Here is a 25,000-nt window from a genome sequence, read left to right on the forward strand (position 1 = left end):
TGCGATCTTTGCAGTTACATTTATCTCAGTCTAGCTTGACCACGTATATGAGATTCGTGGATATTGACTTATAACCACAAATTATTTTATTGGTATAGTATTATAACCCTGCTGATTATTGAAGCCCAAGGGTTTGGTAAATGCTTTTTTGTGGCTTTCAGAGAATATTGCCATATTGTGCATTAAATTAATATACATTTTGCTTATGATTATCCGATCTCAATTAGAGTTTGAGAAATACATAACTGTGTAGAAACCTTTGATAATCACTTTAGTATTCAATACTCCATCATAGATTTATAGATTTTACCGAGTCTATTATATATATATATATATATATATATATATATATATATATATATATATATATATATATATATATATATATATATAAATATATATTTACATATATATATATATATATATATATATATATATATACATATATATATATATATATATATATATATATATACATATATATACATTTATATATACATATATATATATATACATATATATATATACATATATATATATATATATATATATATATATATATATATATATATATATATATATATATATATACATATATATATATATATATATATATATATATATATATATATATATATATATATATATATATATATATATATATTGTTATATATATATATATATGTCGTACCTAGTAGCCAGAATGCACTTCTCAGCCTACTATGCAAGGCCCGATTTGCCTAATAAGCCAAGTTTTCATCAATTAATTGTTTTTCGACTACCTAACCTACCTAACCTAACCTAACTTTTTCGGCTACCTAACCTAACCTAACATTTAGAGATAGGCTAGGTTAGGTTAGGTAGTGTTGGTTAGGTTCGGTCATATATCTACGTTAATTTTAATTCCAATAAAAAAAATTGACCTCATACATAATGAAATGGTTAACTTTATCATTTCATAAGAAAAAAAATAGAGAAAATATATTAATTCAGGAAAACTTGGCTTATTAGGCAAATCGGGCCTTGCATAGTAGGCCGAGTACGACGTTCTGGCTACTAGGTACAACATATATATATATAACTATATATATATATATATATATATATATATATATATATATATATATATATATATATATATATATATATATATATATATATACATATATATATATATATATATATATATATATATATATATATATATATATATATATATATATATATGTTTCATTGAATATGACCGCATATTCTGTATTTATTATTTTTTGGTTTAGGGCTTCTATCCCTCTAACTATTATCTTAGCATCAGGGCTTAATTGAAATAGGAGTTCTCCAAAACTCATTTTCGTACTTTTAAGGTGAAGAAAAGAAGTGATTTACTATAGAGTGTATTACACTTATTTGTATAATTTGCACGACGTTTCGAACCTCCATGGTTCATTCTCAAGTGAACAGATCTTACAATACTAGTTGATTTTATACCCGCATTAGGTCAGGTGATAATACAATGAAGGTGAAAAACATGGGGGGGATACATAAGGGATAAACATAGGGGCTGCAGAAGGCTTATTGGCCCATACGAGGCATCTCCTATCTAAACACAAAGATTAATCCAGTGTAATTGGCCTGTTATGTTGGACATTGTCTTCTGTGTTGGCATCGATATGTCCTTGTCTTGTCCTTACTCTCATGGTGGTCATATTCAATGAAACATGTTTGAAAGAAAACCTGCTGCCAGTATACACCAATATATATATATATATATATATATATATATATATATATATATATATATATATATATATATATATATATATATATATATATATATATATATATATGTCGTACCTGATAGCCAGAATGCACTTCTCGGCCTACTATGCAAGGCCCGATTTGCCTTATAAGCCAAGTTTTCCTGAATTAATATATTTTCTCAATTTTTTTTCTTATGAAATGATAAAGCTACCCATTTCATTATATATGAGGTAATTTTTTTTTATTGGAGTTAAAATTAACGTAGATATATGACCGAACCTAACCAACCCTACCTAACCTAACCTAACCTATCTTTATAGGTTAGGTTAGGTTAGGTAGCCGAAAAAGTTATGTTAGGTTAGGTTAGGTAGGTTAGGTAGTCGAAAAACAATTAATTCATGAAAACTTGGCGTATTAGGCAAATTGGGCCTTGCATAGTAGGCTGAGAAGTGCATTCAGGCTACTAGGTACGACATATATATATATATATATATATATATATATATATATATATATATATATATATATATATATATATATATATATTAGTATATTTTGGTAGCAGTCTTTCCTGTAGACATATATTATTAAATATGACCGAAAAAGTAAGATTAATAATTCTAACACGAATTTTCTCAATCTTTCGTACATTACGCTTCACTGTTGGAGGTAAATCAAAAATCACTTCTCCAAAATTCATTTTTATTTCTAGTCTGACGCGACACGGGCGCGTTTCGTAAAACTTATTACATTTTCAAAGACTTCACAAATACACAACTGATTAGAACGTATCTCTGATTTTATATCTACATTTGAGTGAGGTGGGAAGGGTGATGTGGCATTAACACAAGACAGAACAGGAGGGGATATTAATAGGGTATTAAAAGTATCAACACAAGACAGAACAGAAACAATGGGTATTGAATAGAAGTGTTTGTAGAAAGCCTATTGTACGAAAGATTGAGAAAATTCGTGTTAGAATTATTAATCTTACTTTTTCGGTCATATTTAATAATATATATATATATATATATATATATATATATATATATATATATATATATATATATATATATATATATATATATGTCGTACCTAGTAGCCAGAACTCACTTCTCAGCCTACTATGCAAGGGCCCAATTTGCCTAATAAGCCAAGTTTTCATGAATTAATTGTTTTTCGACTACCTAACCTACCTAACCTAACCTAACCTAACTTTTTCGGCTACCTAACCTAACCTTACCTAAAAAGATAGGTTAGGTTAGGTTAGGTAGGGTTGGTTAGGTTTGGTCATATATCTACGTTAATTTAAACTCCAATTAAAAAAAATTGACCTCATACATAATGAAATGGGTAGATTTATCTTTTCATAAGAAAAAAATTAGAGGAAATATATTAATTCAGGAAAACTTGGCTTATTAGGCAAATCGGGCCTTGCATAGTAGGCCGATAAGTGCATTCTGGCTTCTAGGTACGACATATATATATATATATATATATATATATATATATATATATATATATATATATATATATATATATATATATATATATATATATATATATATATATATATATATATATATATGATCTATTGTGTCAATCATGTCATGTCAAGAATTAACGCAGTCACCGGTCGACTGGTGATACGAGGCAGCAGCTTGTCAACTGATGAATGGAGATACAAGGCAGAAGGTTTGTCAGCTGTCACCTGTCGACTGATGCATCAGCTTTTGTGAGGCGTCAGGAGCTTAAAAGGCCAAGGGAGGGAACTAAAAGTTACCAGTGAGTGACAATTTTATCTTATTTGTGGGGGAAAGTTTGTTAATTTCAAGGAGTCTAATACTAGACATTGTATCTGTTCTTATCAAAATGAGAATAATAAGTGTTTGTGTTGCTTCACGTTTCCTGTTATCATTTACATGTAGTATTAACTATGAAAAGCAGTTTAGAGCTTGTGACATGATTATATAAATTTGTTGCAGCATGGATGATGTCAAATTTGCTTGCAGCATGGCGTGCAGCATGGTTTGATGTCAAATTTTATTCTTGGGGTCCACATTAGAGAACGTGGTTGTTAGGGATCCGCTGGCAAGAAAATGATTATAAGGGTCCGTAGGCGGCAATTAAAAACGTGGATTTTACAACGATATTTTAGGGATTAAACAAAATTAATGGTTTCGAATGGGCAGGAAACGTGTTACCGGAGGATTGACTAGGCCAACGCCTGACACATTCCCAGGATACGACCCGCAACAATCATCTAACTCCTTGATAACTAGCTGGTTACTACTAAGTCTTTATAGCTTCCTTGCACTTGTTAAATTAGGTGTAAGGAACATGGAAACACAGAACATTTGCCTTCGTAATACATTTCCTACAGACGGGTCTTTGACAGCTTCAGAATCGATAAGAAGTCTTTGAGATAAAAAGTCTTCGAGAATATTATAGAAACAGTCAAGCCGTGATTATTGACTGATGAGACAAACAGGGCCATTAAACTCCCATTTGTTATTCTTGACAGAAATAGTGGGATTCGCAGGAAAGAGTGCCACCTGCCAGAGGGATCTCGCGACCTGCCAAACACACTGCGCGACCTGCCAGAAATTCACGAAATTTGCATGTAAGTCAACTGTTTTCAACAACCATTACGTTTCACATAGAATGCAAAATATACTTGGATATAAATCCTTTATTTAGCATAACAGAAGTAATATGATGAAAACCATTTTCTTGCAAAACAAAAATAGTTAATATTCTTCAACCCCGCCACTGGGGGGCTGTCATAAATGCTTACAAACGAAAGAATTACAGAAAAGCTAAATAAAAATACATCACAGAATGCATTAATTTAAGATACATTGCTTCAGTGTACATGACTTGCGAATATATTAGAATACATTGCTTATGAATAAATTACTTTCTTTACCATGTTGATGTCACAGAGATGAAGGGAGGGTGGGACACATGCATTTTCTTTCTGCAGATTAAAATGAAGATAGTGGTGACTTGTTGATGATAGTGATGACGTGGTGATGATGGTGATGACACGTTGGGTTGGTGTTGGGGCCTGTATGGTGACATATAGGCCCCAACCTATATAACTTCGCAAGAGGTCATATAGTTTGACCTCGCAACCTATATGACCTCGCAAGACCAAAAGAATATAATACTTTCCCTTGAAAAGACTGACATCGATCTAAGATATAAAGGCCCCCCAAAGATGGGATCCTTCAGAGCCATTCACCACGACCTCATCTCACAAGACAAAGCCCCAGACGATCGAGTTCACAAACTACCTGTTAGCTTAGACGAGCGAAATGACTTTGTAGTTAAGACGGAATGAAGACGACTGAGAGCAGCCATGCCGTACGAAATTATGAAGTTATTTTACCTTAACGACAGCTGAGATGTAGGCCATAATTCACGGGTCAAAGGTCAAAAGCTACAGTTAATTTAAATAATTGATCTTCAGTGTCAAAAACGGAGGTCAAACTTGACCTCCGTTTTCACTCCCTATTTAAAAAGAGAGGTCAATATGGATCAATATTGGGAGTGTTGACGCCAAAGTGACTGGCCAAACTTTACCCAAAGTCAAAGCCAAAAGGCAAAGCTATGACTTGATTCCATTTGCAGTAACATGTAACTGGATTGTTCCACTGATATTTAGTTCCCTGCCAGGTACGATGCAGACACCCGGTACCCTGCCAGGTACGATGCAGACACCCGGTACCCTGCCAGGTACGATGCAGACACCCGGTACCCTGCCAGGTACGATGCAGACACCCGGTACCCTGCCAGGTACGATGCAGACACCCGGTACCCTGCCAGGTACCGTGCAGACACCCGGTACCCTGCCAGGTACGATGCAGACATCCGGTTACCTGCCAGGTACCGTGCAGACACCCGGTACCCTGCCAGGTACGATGCAGACAGCCGGTACCCTGCCAGGTACGATGCAGACAACCGGTACCCTGCCAGGTACGATGCAGACATCCGGTTACCTGCCAGGTACCGTGCAGACACCCGGTACCCTGCCAGGTACGATGCAGACATCCGGTTACCTGCCAGGTACCGTGCAGACACCCGGTACCCTGCCAGGTACGATGCAGACAGCCGGTACCCTGCCAGGTACGATGCAGACAACCGGTACCCTGCCAGGTACGATGCAGACATCCGGTTACCTGCCAGGTACCGTGCAGACACCCGGTACCCCGCCAGGTACGATGCAGACAGCCGGTTACCTGCCAAATAAGCTACAGTCACTCGCCGGCCTGCCAGGTACGCTACGAACACTGCCCCTGCAAGGTATAGCACAGATACTCGGCGCCTTAACAGGTGCGACACAAACAATAAGCCTCTGTCAGGTACGAGATATAACACTAAGCAAGTATGACTATATATCTCAAAATATTGTTGAACCAAAACTCCAATGACACGCCAGCATCACTGCGTAGAAAGAACCATCTGACGGCACAATCACTGCGTACAGTAACCATCAATCCCCTTCATCACTTTCAACCATCAAAGACTCCTTCACTGCGTACAGAGAGAACTCATGTGTATAGACACGTAAAAGGTTTTGAGACCAATATTTAACACTTTTTCAAAAGTCTTTCAACACATTAGTGGAGAGTAAATTGTTGCAGTGTTTGATGACTGGTGGTAAGGAAAGTTTTTCCATGTGTGTGTGTTGCATCTCTTTTTTTTCCCTCTAAGTTGCATACTATCATTAATTGTTGACTGATGGCTTTTTATCTCGAATGTATGTTCGTGTTTGAGTTTATCATAAGGGGGAGAGTGAGGAGTGAGAGAGGAGAGAGGGAGAAGAGAGACAGAGAGAGAGAGAGAGAGAGAGAGAGAGAGAGAGAGAGAGAGAGAGAGAGAGAGAGAGAGAGGAGAGAGAGAGAGAGAGAGAGAGAGAGAGAGAGAGAGAGAGAGAGAGAGAGAGAGGAGGAGGAGTGAGAGAGGAGAGAGGGAGAAGAGAGAGAGAGAGAGAGAGAGAGAGAGAGAGAGAGAGAGAGAGAGAGAGAGAGAGAGAGAGAGGAGAGAGAGAGAGAGAGAGAGAGAGAGAGAGAGAGAGAGAGAGAGAGAGAGAGAGAGAGAGAGAGAGAGAGAGAGAGAGAGAGAGAGAGAGAGAGAGAGAGAGAGAGAGAGGAAGAAACGGCTCTCCCAGCTACCATCAGTGATCCCTGTGTTTACTTTTGTAATCTTTTCTTAGAAATTTCATTCACTTGGACTCTCGAGCTGCCGACCACATAGACCGTAGCCAGTCGCTCTATCTACTGAGCCACGAACATCCGTGGCTGCTCGTGGCTCCGAGAACCCAGGTAAATGAAAAGATATTATATATATATATATATATATATATATATATATATATATATATATATATATATATATATATATATATATATATATATATATATATATATATATATATGCGGAAAAGCTACATGTGAAAAATAAAGAGTACTAAACGTGTTTTCGGCTCAATTTGCCTTCATCAGAGCAGTTTAGAATGAAGAGGAAACCGTGGATTCCTTATATCCTTATAACATTACCAGGGCACCTATATAACCATATAGGAAACCTTATATCCTCCAGAGCAGGTCACCTGACCACCTAGTACATAACAATAAAGGTCTATTAACCTATATAGAAGAATAAGAAAAGGGGGATCCCTACAAATAAAAGAGGGACGAAGGGTTAAGTGGATGCTATATTGTATTGACGTGCTATATTAAAGCTTATATTTGGATCTAATTTGTACATACCAGGGCTAACATTAAGGCTGTTGTTTGATCGGAGCAGACTCGATCATATTTGGTTCAACGAAACTCTTACTTGTAACAATACATTTTGCCCTTCTGAAGATGATAGAATGATCACATAAACTGGAATGTAAATACAATGCACTGGAGTGTTGGACTGTAGGAGTAGTATATGAATGTTGTTTTAAACGCGAGGAAAGAGATTTACCAGTCTGGCCGATGTAAACACATGCACAATCATTACAAGGGATGGAATACACACAACCTGCTACAGACGAGGGAGAGTTCTTAAGTAATATGGACTTAACTGTATTACTATTTTGGACACTGGGTAATTATTAAGGTTTTTCAGGGCTGGGGCAAGATGTACTAGTCCCTCAAAATATGGTAATATCAATGAGCTTTTTTATTTCTAGCTTAGACTTTTGAGCTTGTTTGTAGAACGTCTTTTTTGCTTGACCAAACGCGAAATCCAAGACTGATTTTGGGTATTTTAACTTCTTCCCAATTTTTCAAATATTTTTGTTATTTCTTAATCAAAAAATTCCGGGCTGCACACTCTCAGATCTCTGAGAAACATTCCAGAAAATACTGACCGCTTAACCTGAACATGATGAGTTGTAGTAAAAATAAACATACGAGCACACATTGGTAGCTTTCCTATACACATTGAATTTGAAACTCCTACCGATTCTATGAATCATGATGTCTAAAAAAGGCGAAACACCATTCTCTTCATTCTCAATTGTGAATTTTAATTGAGGGAACCAGCGAATTAAGCTGAATGAGAAATCTGTTTGGTCATGGTTAACCGGCCACAGGCACAAAATATCGTCAACGTACTTATACCACAACATATTCGAGGGTAAAATCCTGGGTAAAATCTTCGTTTTTTCACATGTGTTTTTTCCGCATACTTGGATCAGTGTATATATATACACACACACACACACACACATATATATATATATGTGTGTGTGTGTGCGAGTGAGAGAGACACACACACAGACATCCTTTTTTTCCTACAGATACTGATATTCAAACTTGCTAATTGCATTCACTTTCCCTCTGCCCTCGAAGATATTAAATAATTAAATTCAGCGAATCTAATCCTTTGGTGACCCGCACCAGGACCAATTAAATTGTACAATGAATTTTGAATACTAATATATTTTTATCCAAAGTGACGAACATAAAACATGTTGAAGAAGATTCCTACTTCATCCATTAATCTTTCAAATTTTCGGTCATAGTCAATAACGAATTATATTAGCTTGCAATACACATATACACATGCCTTCACACACACACACACACACACACACACACACACACACAAAAAAATAGGGGGCTCTCGTAGCCTGGTGGACAGCGCGCAGGACTCGTAATTCTGTGGCGCGGGTTCGATTCCCGCACGAGGCAGAAACAAATGGGTAAAGTTTCTTTCACCCTAAGTGCCCCTGTTACCTAGCAGTAAATAGGTACCTGGGAGTTAGTCAGCTTTCACTGGCTGCTTCCTGGGGTGTGTCTGTGTGGTGTGGGGAAAAAAAAAAAAAGTAGTTAGTAAACAGTTGATTAACAGTTGAGAGGCGGGCAGAAAGAGCAAAGCTCAACCCCCGCAAAAACACAACTAGTAAACACACACAGTGAAAGAAGACAGGGAGCCGGAGGAACGTGAGGGAGAAGGAAGGAAGCCTTGGAAGGAAGTAGGAATTGTAACAAACAGAACATGAAGTTAAGGAGGAAGAAGAGGAGGAGGAGCTGAGACGCTAGACCACACCAGAGATTGGTTACTCAGACGCCTGGCAAAGACTTCAGTGGATTTAATTGAACTTCCCGAAGTAAGGTCCCGAACCCTGCGCTTCATAGGAGAAATGATTCAATTTAGAGCTCTGGGAAATAACTGCACCGTTCAGCAAGCTCTCGTTGTTGGGGAGTGTCTCTGTCAGGGCTTGGGGGAGAAAGGGTGGTAGGGAGAGAGGGTGGTGGGGAGAGAGTGTGGTGGGGGAGACAGGGTGCGGGGTGGTGGGGGGAGACAGGGTGCGGGGTGGTGGGGGGGGGGAGGGATATAGGTATGGTAGTGGGAGGAGACGGAAATTGAGAAAAGGTAGAGGAGGAGGGTGGCTGAGAGAGGAAGTAGGATGAAAAGAAGCCTAAAAATTTTAAATTTATGTATGAGCAAGACTTAAAAAACCACACACACACACACACACACACACACACACACACACACACACACACACACACACAAACACACGTCTGAAATTCATTTTATCCGTGCGAGTTTTTCTGTTCTATTATGGAAATGCTAGATTTCTGGAGAAAATTAATAGTTTTTGAGCTACAAAATTATACAAAGAAATGGGATAACCTATACCACGTATACAATAGTTCAAGTTAGATAACACCAAGATAACTTGGATAACGCTTTTCAAATCATGATTAGAAGCCTAATGTCTTCTGTCCTGTGACAAACGGTAGGTAACAGGCAAATACATATTAATGGCTCCAAGACGAGTAGAAATATTTTCTTAAACCTTCAAGATCAGTAGGAATATCATCTTAAAAGTTTCCAAGATGATGAAAAATCTCTTCTTAAGGTCGTCTAGATGAGTAAGAATCTCTCAACGCCACTCTGATAACAGTGATATGTTGCTTAAATTTATATCACGCTATCTTTTGAGCCGATGGCACAGAATATCCAGCAGCAATATATCAAGGATATGAGATAAATCACTGTGCACCTGAATGACATATTTCCTCCCCAGAAGCCAAAGGCAGCACAGAGGCGATACAGGAAAGCCTTGACGTCGTGGTGGGAATTAATTTAATGAATCAGCACACACATTACAATTTGATTAGTTTCACAAGTGCATCGCGCTTATGGGTGATCCGAGTCTCGAAGATGGTCGTGATCTGAGTTACAGATCTGAGTTACACTGATGTACAGTGAAGTTCAGTTCTTTTACTTTGCACAGTTTCTTCCCCCCCCCCCCCTCGTGACCAGCCTGTGGGCGGTTAGTGGAAAAGGTTACAGAGGCCCACAATGGGCTCAGGGACTGAACCTCCAAACTTCATTTAGCTAAAAATAGATGTTGCAGTTTTGAGAAGTTATAGTAACAAGGTTTAATGTATATTTGTATTATATTAACAAATGGGTTTTGAGAACGATCGCAAGTACAGTCTCTCTAGGCTCAGTAGCTGGAAGAAGATCACTTCTGAATGAAATAATAACACATTTCTTGAACATTTGTTGTAGAGCAATCCCGTGTGTATCGTAACACTCCATCACACAGCGACGGAGATGGAATAATGTTGCTGACACAGTTTATATTTGGTCAGGTCTACACCAACAGCTAATGCAAACTCCCCGAGATACTCATAGCCGAGTCTAAGCCGATCACTGGTAGCATCTTGGAGTCTGCTGATCTTATTGGATGATCCACAGATGTGTGACTCTGCAAGCGTGACAGTAGATGGATGGTAGATAGAACTTCTAGTGTGGATTTCATTTCGTCTCAGATGCACAAGTTCGCTTATTTACACTGAAGCTCAATTCAAGCGTGGGTAAAGCAGGTCAGTGGTAGAGGATGCGATTGGCAGTTCATTGGTCACAGGTTCTAGTCACCTACAAGAGCTCCAGTTGATTTCTGATCCAGTGTGATATTGTAGATATCAACATCTTGGGTGATATTCTTGATATCAACCTCCAGGGTGAAGAGGTCTTGATATCAACCTCCAGGGTGAAGAGGTCTTGATATCAACCTCCAGGGTGAAGATGTCTTGATATCAACCTCCAGGGTGAAGAGGTCTTGATATCAACTTCCAGGGTGAAGAGGTCTTGATATCAACCTCCAGGGTGTAGAGGTCTTGATATCAACCTCCAGGGTGAAGAGGTCTTGATATCAACCTCCAGGGTGAAGAGGTCTTGATATCAACCTCCAGGGTGAAGATGTCTTGATATCAACCTCCAGGGCGAAGAGGTCTTGATATCAACCTCCAGGGTGAAGAGGTCTTGATATCAACCTCCAGGGTGAAGAGGTCTTGATATCAACCTCCAGGGTGAAGAGGTCTTGATATCAACCTCCAGGGTGAAGAGGTCTTGATATCAACCTCCATGGATCAGCATCAACCTTGATGAAGGTTGCAACACTCAAGCAGTTACTCTAGCACTCCGTCAACCCCGACAGCTGCCAAAATAACCCAAACTACTTCTAACTACACCCCCCCCCTCTCCAACCTTTCCTCCAACCTCTTCTCCACCATTCCACCTCCATCCCACCCCTTCCCTCCCTTCTCCCCCCACACTACAATAACCTTCTGTCTCAGCTCTCCAAGGCAGTCGAGACCTCATACCCACTAATTTGCACCACCAATCATTGCGCTTCAGGAGCCTTACCAGCCAATCACATTCTTTTTATCAAACTTTCGCAGGCAATCATTTGAACTGTCGTGAACGAAGACAACTCGAACGGCTGCTTCATAATCAGTTTGTGAAAACAATAAATATTTTATCCTCCTCTTCCTCTTCCTTCTCTTCCTCTTCCTCCTCCTTCTCTTCCTTCTTTCTCCTCCTTCTCCCTTCTCTCACGTCTTTTCTTGGCATACAGCAGGATCAGACGACTTCCGACTCCCGTTAGCAGGCTGAGAGCTTATTACCCATCCCATTGCTCATGGTAAGCCATATACACTCGTTTCCCCTGGAACACGACCAGCCAGTCGGTTAACAACCAGGTACCCAATTACTGCTGAGTGAACAGAGGCGAGCAGTTAAAGATTGGCTGCTAGTAATTCCTCCCTGGTCAGGATACTAAGAAAGACCAAATCGCTTTCGGGAGTGTGTGTATATCTCTCTCTCTCTTTCCCCTCTCTCTTTCCCCTCTCTCTTTCTCCTTCTTTCTCACTCCCTCCCTATACCAAACTCCAGGTCTTCTCTTTTTTTCTCTAATTCTCTCTCTCTCTTTCTCTTTCTCTCTCTCTCTCTCTCTCTCTCTCTCTCTCTCTCTCTCTCTCTCTCTCTCTCTCTCTCTCTCTCTCTCTCTCTCTCTCTCTCTCTCTCTTCTTTCTCTCTCTCTCTGTGACCCATCTCCTTTCCTCTCTTCCTCTCTCTCCATCTATTTATCGCTCTCTTTTGTTCTTTCTTTCCCACTCCGTCATCGTCCCTCTTTCCCCCTCTTTCACTTCCCACCTCTCTCCCTCACATTATCTCTGTCTCTTTGTATATCACTGTCTCAAAATGTATTATGATTTTTTTATATTAACACTTTAAGTACATCTGCACTTGTGCAGCTACCCTAGACTATATGAAGGGGAGTACAGTGTGTCAAAAAGCTAGCTACGTTGGCTAAAAACCCAAGATGGTTAGTCATACAAAGACATGTGATAAGTAGTCTGCACTGGCAAACTCTGGATACATTATGAGGATATCATGAACACAAGAGTGAATAAGGTAGCAGTGGTAATAAAAATTCTCATCTCGCAGGATGCATTATGAGAAGACAAAAACTGCACACAAACTCTATGGAAAACCAAGCCCTAATTTCACATTTCATCACAGTCACTGAGGGGAGCAAATATGGAGGCAATGAAACTAACCCCGCCCAGCTTATTGACAGCCACATAGCACCCATGTGTCATATTGATGAGTTGGGTGAGGCTGGCCCTAAGCATCAGATCTATGGACTTAGACAAGATTCTAAATCCGTATATATTATATATGCAGATTCTCTTATATATGTAAATACTGGATATGTATACCTTTCAGCCCCCAGGTCACCCACCCATTCCCCTTCCGTCTTTCCTAGACTCCCGCCCTCCTTCCCTCCCTCCCCCTCTCTTCCATTGCCCCCTCTCTTCCATTCCCCCCTCCCTTCCTAACTCACTAAAGACCTAACAGTGTTCAACCCGTTCTCTCATTTTTCCCTCCCTCCCTCCTTCCCTACCTCTCTCCCTTCCTACCTGCCTCACGTTCTCTCTCCTATTAACCTTGACGTTCTGCCAGTGGACAAAACATGCTCGAGTATCACTGAATAATGTTACATCACCATTATCAAAGTTTAAGCAATGTTACCAACGTTGAATCAAGGTTAATGATGTTGAAACAATGTTTTTGAGAATGATTCTGCGTCGATATCAACCGAGTAATTAGTTGGGGGAAAAAACAATATGCACAATGAACCCCACATTTCAGACCTTACAGGACTCGTCGGTTGTAGCAATAGAAGCCAGTCTAACATAAAGGTCGACCTTTAAGTTAGACTGTGGTCGACCTCAACCACCTTACGATACTGAGCCGTATCATCAAGACTAACTTTGCAAAGTCTGAAGATGCCATCTAAATAAAATAAATTATTTTAACATGATTAGGAAACATGTTTAATTTAATAAAGGGTCCTCTGCTGTTTAATACCTAATAATCTGTGTTTAATACTTAAAAATCTGTAGGACGAAAACTTCTTCAGATCTATTATACAAAAAAAGTAAACAGAACGCAAGAATATATTACTTATAGATTTACACTCACCGGTAATTTTCTTCCTCGTGACTGAATTATAATTTATTTTTCTTCTGAAGTCACTTTACTTCACCTTGATAAAATGTAAATCACTTTGCTAATTAATGTAGAAAAAAGATATACCAAATAATGTGAGATTAATTTCTTTAAACTCTTTCACACTCTCCCTCCCTTGTCATTTCTCATTTTACTATGTCTCTCGTAGTTCCCTTCCCCTTTTCTTTTACTCTCCCTGGCATTTATCATTCTCTCTCTCTCCCTCCTGTTTTCTCTCCCTTTACCCTGTTTGATAACGATGGGGACCGGCAGAGTTTTCTCACTTGACGAAGGGTGATGATGGAGAGGTGACGATGGTAATGTAAGGGAGAGGAGAAGGGGAGAGAAGGAAGAGGAAGTGAAAAATGAAGGAGGAGAAAGGGGGAGAAAGAAGTGGATGACGAGATGACTGGGAAGTAGGATTGGAGGAAGAGAATAAAGAAGGGGGAGAAGAATATCAGTAGTAGAAGGAAGTAAAGAAGTTAGGAGGATAATAACTTTCTATGCAATGCTGTCTGCTGTAGAAGTTATACGCAAGAAGTGCCGCTAAGCAGATCTAACTTATTCTAGCTAAAGATCTAACTAAGATCTCTAACACCAACATCTAATTAATAAAATAACTAACTTATTCTCCATCTAATTAAGGTCAATATAATCTAGAAACCACAGAGGTGGCCATTCCACGAAAGTTCATACAGCTGTTCTCTTTAGAAAATGTTTCCTCGATGCCTAGAGAGGTTTTTTTTTGGTGGGGGAAAGGTTATGCGATTCTGGTAACGTGAGATTTGTTCCAAAATGGGCAAATTCGACTAGAATCGGGAAATAGGGATCTATATCTGAAACGTCTGCTTCTGGCTGAAAATTTCAGACGACCGAAACTGGTCAAACCCCATTTTTATTCTGAATTAATTCACCTTTATGGTTTCTCATTCCTATTATTTGTTTTATTGAAAATAAATTGCTTGTGAATTATCTTTTCATGTTTGTTTCAGAGTATGATTTTATTATGAGAGATTTCTAATAAACACACCACGAATGGATACAATGCTTATACCAACTGCCAAAATGAGGAAACAGGTACATTGAAAATATGTATCAAAAAAATACAGTCAGAGAAAACAAATTTGAAGCACCAAGGACGTGTGATAGTACCGATCAAGACGGACCACGAAAGAGAAAGTTGAAGTAGTTTATCATCTTGACAGCTTGACAAAAACAAAACAAAAAGTGTTTACAAGTACAAAGGACAAAAAGAACAAGAGACTGTTGAGCACATTTGGAAGATGTCTCTTCACTAATCCTATTAAGCACGTACGGGAATAGTGTTATATGTGGCATCCATTGCGTTATAATTTTGATTTTATGAAACTTTCACTGTAAAATCAGGAAGAATACAAAAGAAATATATATATATATATATATATATATATATATATATATATATATATATATATATATATATATATATATATATATATTTACACATTTTCACATTTCCAGGCAGCATCGGCACATGTATGAGACAACTCTTCTCACATTACTGAGTTAATATTGGCACTTCTCTTGGGAGAAAAGAACAAAAAAACCCTTAAGGAGACCTCCTTGTGGGTCTCCCCTTAGCACACGTTAATATTTCCTCTTACCCCTCTCCATTATTATTTTTTTTCTTGAGGAAAAGTCTGGGAATCTTCAAGCTCCTCACATTTCGGGAATGAACCGACGCTAACTATGCTAATTGCTTATTGGAGTGATTATTTATTCCAAGGAGAGGAGAGATTAGTTGGATTTTTCACTGTATTAATTACTGGCGTCCAATGGGAGTATTCCAACAGTATAAAATGTTAATTTTATTTGGTACAGCTAGTATTTGGTACCCGTCCGATCAATAGCTGTTAAAAGGGATTGCTGCGTGCATGCTGACCAAGATTTTGACTAGAACTAGAATCAGTTCACTTGAAGATATAATCACTGGAGCACTAACTCTGGACAGAAGAGCCTCCAATAGCAACAGGTGGACCCATTGTGCGATAAACACCATCAATACATTCAATATAACAAACACAGTCACTGAGAGGGTGTCGGCGAAATACATGCAGACTTTGTTATGCAAGCCCCTTGGAATCTCCGCCAGCAGACTTTAAGATTATGATTATTGAAGGAAAAAAGAACCAGTCAAATCCTCATCTGCTACGTAATGTTGCACAGATGCATATAGAAGCAAACTTGGCATCCGACAGCTTCACATACTTCACAGATGGATCAGTAGACCAGCAGGGACAAGAAACCGGAGCTGCAGTTAAATCAGGAAACTCTGTAAATAGTTGGAGGCTCTCAAATGGGTGTTCGACTTTACAAACAGAGATGCTAGCCATTCAAAAGGCTTTGGAACATGCTCTTGCTGACCACCGACAACATGTTATCATACATACAGATTCGAGAACCGCCATTGAAACCTTGCAACAAGAACACATATGTGATAACATACATCTGATCACAAATGTCGTATCATTAATGCAAACACTCAAACGACAAGGCCGACGGGTAATTATCAACTGGGTGCCAAGTCATGTGGGAATAATAGGAAATGACATTGCAGACGGAGCTGCAAAACTTGCAACTAAGAGAAGAAATGTAGACATTTACATACCACAGAGTCTATCACAGATTAAGAAAGTAATTAGAAACAGAGCAATGCAAAAGATGTACAGTGACCACAACACAGCAGTTGCAACATCAGGATCTGCGGGTTGGTACAAGAATTCAACCAACTATGAACCACTTAGTTTGATGAAAGGGAGCAGTAGAACAACAGAAGTACATTTACATCGCATCAGGCTTGGATACCCATGTGCATGGGAAATAGGCTTACAGGTTCCGGAAGATGAGAGGAAATGCCAGCACTGTGGAGAAATGCCCTACAGACCACTGGAACATTATCTAACACAGTGCACAGTTACAAACCCATTAAGATTTCAACTTAGATTCAACAGAGCAGAAGAAGTTGTTAAACACATATGGCAAAATCTTACTGAAGCGACCTTACGAGTCATAAATACTCATACTCCGCTCAAGTAAAACAGAAACAAGCAACACTTAGTGGGCCACCCACAGGCTTAGGGCCCGCGCAGGAATATCCCTGCAAAAAAAAAAAACTGTTAAAAGTATTATCATACTCATCTTTTATCCATCTGCACTACACACAACCATTATTACTGTAACCATCTATTCAATACACGACTATACTCACTGTAACCACCTTCCCAGTCCCCTCATCAATTTTCCTGCACCTTACCACCTTTCATACCCTTCATCTCCCTATCCTTCGTCACTAAGCTACATTAGACAAACTAACCTCTAGTCATGTAGAAAATATTATGCTGGATGACTCATAATAAGGATAGAATCTAGTATTTAGCAAGAATGGAAATTGGTATGCTTTACTAGTTTGACTTCAACCCACCTATGACCATCCTTGAACAATCACCAGTCACCCTGCAAAGTATGTTGATACTAGCCCGATATGTATGGCGTCTAACCTCGAACATATGTTATCTGGTCGGCCCACGGTCGCAGGCAAGATGCTGGAGGCTAGCCTCACCCAACTTTGAAGTGGAACAGTCTGGGTTATGGGACAGACATAGGTTGGTCGGAGCTGCTAGAATTCATAAGGGAACAATGCACCTAGGTTACATTCTGACCCCCATGATGATTTTTGGAACTGTCCACCAGCTATACCCAGCTAAATGTTTTGAAACCAAAAATTACAAAAAATCTTATAGTACTGTACACTATTATTCACTGACCTCAGGAAAATTAACTGAGAATTTATGTTATTCATACTTTGTCCGTAATAGAATAAAACACGATCCACCCACAGCATAAAAATCTTTCTATAAATCCTCATCACTTTCTCAAATCAAAAGGGTACCTATTGTATTTTTTTATTATTTCAAAAGTGTGACCACCCACACGCCAAGGCAGGCTATTGTATTATTTTTATAAGTGAGAGTTACCGATAATACCAAAAAACTAGACTGTAAACTAGAGATGAAAGCAACGCGTTAATCAGGTGCCAATAAATAAAGTTGATCGTGCAATTATATAAATTATATAAATGCTAATAAATGTTAATTGATTTAAATTTTATGCACGCTTAATTATCTACCATAATAAATTAATTTCGATAAACAATAGTCACTAATTTATTGTTTTAGCGTTTGGGCTCAGTCTTCTCTACTTCACGCTCTACAAGTCCCACTCGACGACCACACTCCAGAGGTCCCACTCCACGACCACACTCCAGAGGTAACACTCGACGACCACACTCCAGAGGTCCCACTCGACGACCACACTCCAGAGGTCCCACTCGACGACCGCGCTCTACAGGTCCCACTAGACGACCACCTTCCAGAGGTCCCACTCGACGACCACGCTTCAGAAGTCCCACTCGACGACCACACTCTAGAGGTCCCACTCGACGACTACACTCCAGAGGTCCCACTCGATGACCACCTTCCAGAGGTCCGACTCGACGACCACCAGAGGTCCCACTCGACGACCACGCTCTATAGGTCCCACTTGACGACCACGCTCTAAAGGTCCCATTTGACGACCACGCCCTACAGGTCGCACTCGACGACCTCATTCCAGAGGTCCCACTCGACGACCACCCTCCAGAGGTCCCACTGGACGACCACACTCCACAGGTCCCACTCGACGACCACCCTCCAGAGGTCCCACTCGACGACCCAGTCCTCGTCAGCAATGGCTACCTGTCCACTTACTGTTCTTAACATTATGATATATCAAATTTAAGTCTTTGTTTGTATGAAGCCTCCATAATCTTCCCTTCCTACTCCTCCTCCCTTTTTCCTGCTCCTTCTTCTCCACCTTCACTTCTTCTTCCTCTTCTTTCTCTTCCTCCTATCCCCTTCCATCGTCACCTCTCCTCGCTACCCTGTTTCAAGAAGAAAAACTCTCCCGGCCCCTTTCGTCATCGAAGAGGGAACAGTCTGAGAAAAGATTAAGATTTATATTCTTCTTTATTCAAGAGGTGTGAAGGTGTACTCACCTATTTGTGCTTGCGGGGGTTGAGCTTTGGCTCTATGGTACCGCCTCTCAACTGTCAATCAACTGGTGTACAGATTCCTGAGCCTACTGGGCTCTATCATATCTACATTTGAAACTGTGTATGGAGTCAGCCTCCACCACATCACTGCCTAATGCATTCCACCTGTTAACTACTCTGATACTGAAAAAGTTCTTTCTAACGTCTCTGAGGCTCATTTGGGTACATAGTTTCCACCTGTGTTCCCTTGTTCGCGTACCACACGGGTTAAAAAGTTTAGCCTTATCTACCCCGTCAATACATCTGAGAATTTTGTAGGTAGTGATCATGTCTCCTCTTACTCATCTGTCTTCCAGTGTCATCAGGTGCATTTCCCGCAGCCTTTCCTCGTAACTCATGCCTCTTAGTTCTGGGACTAGCCAAGTGGCATACCTCTGAACTTTTTCATTTTTCGCCTTGTGCTTGACAAGGTACGGGCTCCATGCTGGGGCCGCATACTCCAGGATTGGTCTTACATATGTGGTATACAAGGTTCTGAATGATTCCTTACACAGGTTCCTGAAGGCAGTTTTGATGTTAGCCAGCCTCGCATACGCTGCAGATGTTATTCTTTTAATGTGGGCTTCAGGAGACAGGTTTGGTGTGATATCAACTCCTTAGATCCTTCTCTCTGTCCGTTTAATGAAGGACTTCCTCCCCCATTCGGTATCCTGTGTCTAGCCTCCTGTTTCCATTGCCTAGTTTCATTACCTTACATTTACTCGGGTTGAACCTTAATAGCCATTTGTTGGACCATTCATTCAGTCTGTCTAGGTCATCTTGTAGCCTCATACTATCTTCCTCCGTCTTAATCCTCCTCATAATTTTTGCATCATCAGCAAACAATGAGAGGAATTATTCTATACCATCTGGAAGATCATTTACATATATAAGAAACAGAATAGGTCCATGGACTGAACCCTGCGGGACTCCACTGGTAACGTCTTGCCAATCTGAGACCTCACCCCTCCCAGTGACTCGCTGTCTTCTGTTACTTAGGTACTCCCTTATGCAATGGAGTACCTTCCGTCTCACTCCTGCCTGCATCTCTAGCTTTCGCACTTGTCTCTGGTGTGGAACTGTGTCAAAGGCTTTCTGGCAATCTAAAAATGTGCAGTCTGCCCAGCCCTCTTTTTCTTGTCTGATACTTGTTGTCTGGTCATAGAATTCAATTAATCCTGTGAGGCATGACTTGCCATCCCTGAAACCATGTTGGTGTTGTGTCACAAAGTTCCATCGCTCCAGATGTTCCACTAGCTTTTTTCGCACAATTTTCTCCATTAACTTGCATGGTATGCAAGTTAGGGACACTGGCCTGTAGTTCAGTGCTTCCTGTCTATCCCACTTCTTGTACATCGGGACAACGTTCGCCGTCTTCCAGATTTTTGGCAGTTCACCTGTTACCAGTGATTTGTTATACACCATGGAGAGTGGCAGGCACAGTGCTTCTGCTCCTTCGTTTAGTATCCATGGCGATATTCCATCCGGGCCTATAGCCTTTGTCACATCCAACTCTAGCAAAAGCTTCCTTACATCCCCACTGGTAATGTGTGCGTGTGTGTGTAGGTGTGTGTGTGTGTGTGTGTGTGTGTGTGTGTGTGTGTGTGTGTGTGTGTGTGTGTGTGTGTGTGTGTGTGTGTGTGTGTGTGTGTGTGTGTGTGTAGGTGTGTGTGTGTGTGTGTGTGTGTGTGTGTGTGTGTGTGTGTGTGTGTGTGTGTGTGTGTGTGTGTGTGTGTGTGTGTGCATCTTTAAAACTTGTTGTAATAAGTAGTAAAAGGGTGACATATCACCACCCCCCCCCCCCCCCATAACAAAAATTAAATTCGTGATTTTGGTGATTATGGTAGGGGGGGGGGATCGTGGGGGGATCGAATATACAATCTTTTCGTAAAATCTCAATATTTCATACACTGTCTTTATTCTTGGTGGACAAGTTCACAACACTCAGCTTTCACTGTTGTGTCTTATCAGCTTGAGCACATTCCATATACCACAAGCGTCCGCCACAGACCTCACCTCACTTCCTAAAATGGTTACAGATGATAATATGCTTCCCAATAATGCGTTTCCCAATACAAATGTTGCGAATACTCCCTTATTTTAGTAAACATATAATGGAAGTGGGAGTAATGCTAAAAAAAATTCCGGACCAACTTCATCTTTCTTGCCTATTGGTGAACGTTAGAAAGTTAGTGTAAGTCTTTTTTTTTCGTAGGACTTGCTGAGCGAGACTTTCAGGCCCTTTGTCCAACTATCTTTTCAAGGAGTAGCTTTCAAGAACCAAAGCAAGAAAGGGCATTCAAGATGCAGTGTATAAATACTAAATACCATGCTGCTCCAGAACCGAGTCACAGCCCAGTTGATCAGGTAGTCCTTCATTACCCACACCTGGTAGAGGATAAGACGATAATTGAGATGGTCCTAGAACGGACCCAGAGACGAGTACCAGATATGATAGACATGAGAGGTGAGTAATGTTCTCCATTACTAAATCTAAGGGCATTAGATTAACATTGGAAACTTTGAGGGGAATAGACGAAGTGGAGAAAAACACAGATGAGCCAGACTTGTATAAGGAAATTCTATGCAGTATGATAAGAAAACGGAATGAGACTAAAGATGGTGCTTCAAGGTACACCGAGGACCTTAAGCTATGAGAAGCGGCCCAAGAGCTTGAGCAAGCTTCCCCCTAAACACAACCATTGCAGGAGCATAACCTTGATGCCTCCTGGTCCTAACATACAGGAGGTACTCCGGCGGTCCTTTTATCGTTCGTCCCTGTCATAATCCCGTCACACAGTCCACTGACCGTCCACTGGTGACTCGAAGTGGCCGGGTTTTGTGTTCTATTTTACGTTTATTGAAGTCAAAAACTCGTAACTTTCGATTCTGCTAGTATATACTGGCGGAGCTCTCTTCCCAATCATGCCATTGGCCACTTTCCTCGGTGGTCATTAGCATCAATTGCCAATGTTGACATACACTTCAATTCCCAATGTTGGCATTCTCCATTACGTCATAATATTTTAACCACAACATTTTTTCATATTAATTTACTCCGTTCATCACGATTTAATATTATTCTCAGATAATAATGGATAGTCTTTTGAAAGAAAAAGAACTGAGACAATTTCAGGGATGAATGGAGGAAGGATAGAAACAGAAGAAAAGAACAGGGGAAAAAGAGGGGAAGAAGGAAGGGAACTATGAGGCCAAAAATAGGGAAAAAGAAGGGAAAGAAAACAGGGGTCCAAGAACATGGGAAAGAGAAACGAAGTGAATCGAAAGACCAAGAAGAGAATAAAGTGGAATGAGGATGAATGAAGCAAAGAATTGTGATGATGATACACGTCAACATGTACTAGTAGGGGTTGGACGCTAGCTCTCGGGCCCCATCTCTTCACCATCATTCACTATTTAATGCATTAATTCCCCTCTACTTATCTTCTCCGTTTCTAATTATTATTACTATTATTATTATTGTTTTTGCTTATGCTTACACCTCGTTGTCCAGGTTTGCTACTCCGTTAACAAAAATCCAATCTCCTCAACTAATCAAAAACTTACAAACCCAAGCAACCCACCTAACCTATCGAGTCCAGTGCATAAAAAACGTAGATATTTCTCAGCCATAACTGATCATAGTAGCTTGAATTTGTAACCTTGGTTACTGTAACTTAAATATAAATTACTCGACCATTTAGTTGAGAGGACATATTGCATTGTAACCTTTGACCTCAGAGAAAATGTGTACCTATAATTAGGAAAATAGGAGTAGCAATACAGACATTTTGCAACATAAGAATATAACAAGTTAAGGGTGTAATCCAGCCATAGTCACACTGGCGGACTGTTGAAGTTGAAGCTCATAACACAGAGTCTGTCCATGGGTCCCTGTACCCACAAGGGCAGCATGGCTGGCGTGATGAACTGTGAAGCCGTCACAGATATATTCATCACCTCACTCATCAGACACCACTATTCACTCGGGGCTGAATTCAGCTTGACCAGACCCGCCGGGGAGGCCGACGGTGTCTACAGCAATCACCCGGTATACCACACATTTCCGGTTGATTGAAATCTCTTTCTCTCGCCACAGAGAGAGAGAGAGAGAGAGAGAGAGAGAGAGAGAGAGAGAGAGAGAGAGAGAGAGAGAGAGAGAGAGAGAGAGAGAGAGAGAGAGAGAGAGAGAGAGAGAGAGAGAGAGAGAGAGAGAGAGAGAGAGAGAGAGAGAGAGAGAGAGAGAGAGAGAGAGAGAGAGAGAGAGAGAGAGAGTACATGACACACACATATACTTCTCACACAACGTGCCGTTAATGTCTTGTGAGTGTTTGTTAATAAGTTTCCTCCGGAACTCCGTCCCCGTCTCTCTGCGAAGCCTCAGTCTTCGATGAAAACCTTGTTTAACTTTACGATTGAGTTTCCATTGGTAGGCAATCCAGGCGATATGTCAAGTGCGTTCGCCACAAAGTTCACCGATTCGTTTCAAACGTGGTTTGAGTGGAAAGCTTTGAACCGTACCAAAGGCCTGGCTCTCCTTGTAAATGGAATGCTGGGGTTTCCGGTTCTCGTTGTCTGCGTATTTCAGAGCAAATGTGTAAAAGTTTTTGCCTTTATCAGCTCGTAATTGTCGAGTCCGATATAAGAATTACTTGGAATAGAGTATTTGAAAATTCGCAAATCTTCATTTTGCAATAAGGATAAACAAAAATGATCCTTTTGCAAAAAGGATAAACAAAAATGATCCTTTTGCAAAAAGGATCATTTGACGATCCAATGATGATCTTGACGATCACCATTGATCGTCTAGACGATCAATGGTGAGGTGATCATACAGTGAGCTGCTGCTGTTGTTTTAAATTTTGCTACTCAGAACGAAATATCCATGTAGCATCCAAAATATCCATGCCCCCCCCCCCCCAACCGAAGTGAATCAGAATTTTTGACAAGATGAGGAACCATGCAAGAAGATTCATCTATAGTCTTGACCCGGTCTGGATGGACTGATCCCCACATCAAAGCCTACAACATCGCAGAGATGTTAGCAGACTTATTATCATGAACAAGGCAAATGTTCTTAACAAGGATTCCCCCCCCCCCCCCCCCCCGCCATCTGTTCCAATTTAGTGAACAATCACAAGGTGGCAATTACAACATAAGACGCTCAGCCCTCCATAGTCTGATGCTGACTTTGCCTGTCTCAAGAACTTCAGGCCATCAGCGATCATTCATTCCTAAGCTGACTCGCCTTTGTAACACGTTTGCTCAACATGTGAATATATATGAAATCAAGACCACAGGCCACAGGAAGCACACTGTGGGCTCCTGGTTCCTCATGTTCCCTGCTTGATTGTTACTTATCCCTAGTTTCCCTTGTCCCTTGAGTTATCCCTTGTCCCTTCCCTTATCCCTTGAGTTTATTAGTAATGAATAATACATAAAAAAATGAGCTTCTAGTGACAGGCTTCAGATGAGCTGATGTAAGATAACATCTCTTATCTTGTAGTTTTTATTAGGCACTTTACCCCCAATTCCCAATAAATCCTTATCTTAGTTAAGAAAATAAAAAGTTCTTCAGGAACAGAAAACCTTCAGAATTAACTTTAAAACAAACTTGCATGCTTTTTTGTTGGTCATGATTCCGTGCTGAAATAACATTTTCCCACGCCCAATTTCAGCAAAAGTTTGATCCTGCATTGCCAAGCTCGTCAGCACAGCATTGAGCACCCCGAGACGCATCTAATGCTCCTTCCCCGCTCCTGGACTGGATCAAATACTAATAATACCCTAAGCTCTATTAGATTTTTTGTG

The 25,000-nt window shown here is 40.2% G+C and overlaps 1 protein-coding gene across 1 annotated transcript in view; it reads right to left on the reverse strand.

Annotated features, from left to right (window-relative positions):
- Positions 1-25,000, reverse strand: part of LOC123748094 (uncharacterized) — a 208,107-nt gene that overhangs the window by 98,768 nt on the left and 84,339 nt on the right. The window contains exon 7 of the mRNA XM_069303372.1: positions 5,462-6,059. Within this exon, the coding sequence (XP_069159473.1) occupies positions 5,462-6,059 (598 nt within the window). The remainder of the gene's footprint in view (positions 1-5,461; positions 6,060-25,000) is intronic.

The sequence above is a fragment of the Procambarus clarkii genome, chromosome 5 (assembly GCF_040958095.1).
Source record: "Procambarus clarkii isolate CNS0578487 chromosome 5, FALCON_Pclarkii_2.0, whole genome shotgun sequence".
Lineage (NCBI taxonomy): Eukaryota > Metazoa > Arthropoda > Malacostraca > Decapoda > Cambaridae > Procambarus > Procambarus clarkii.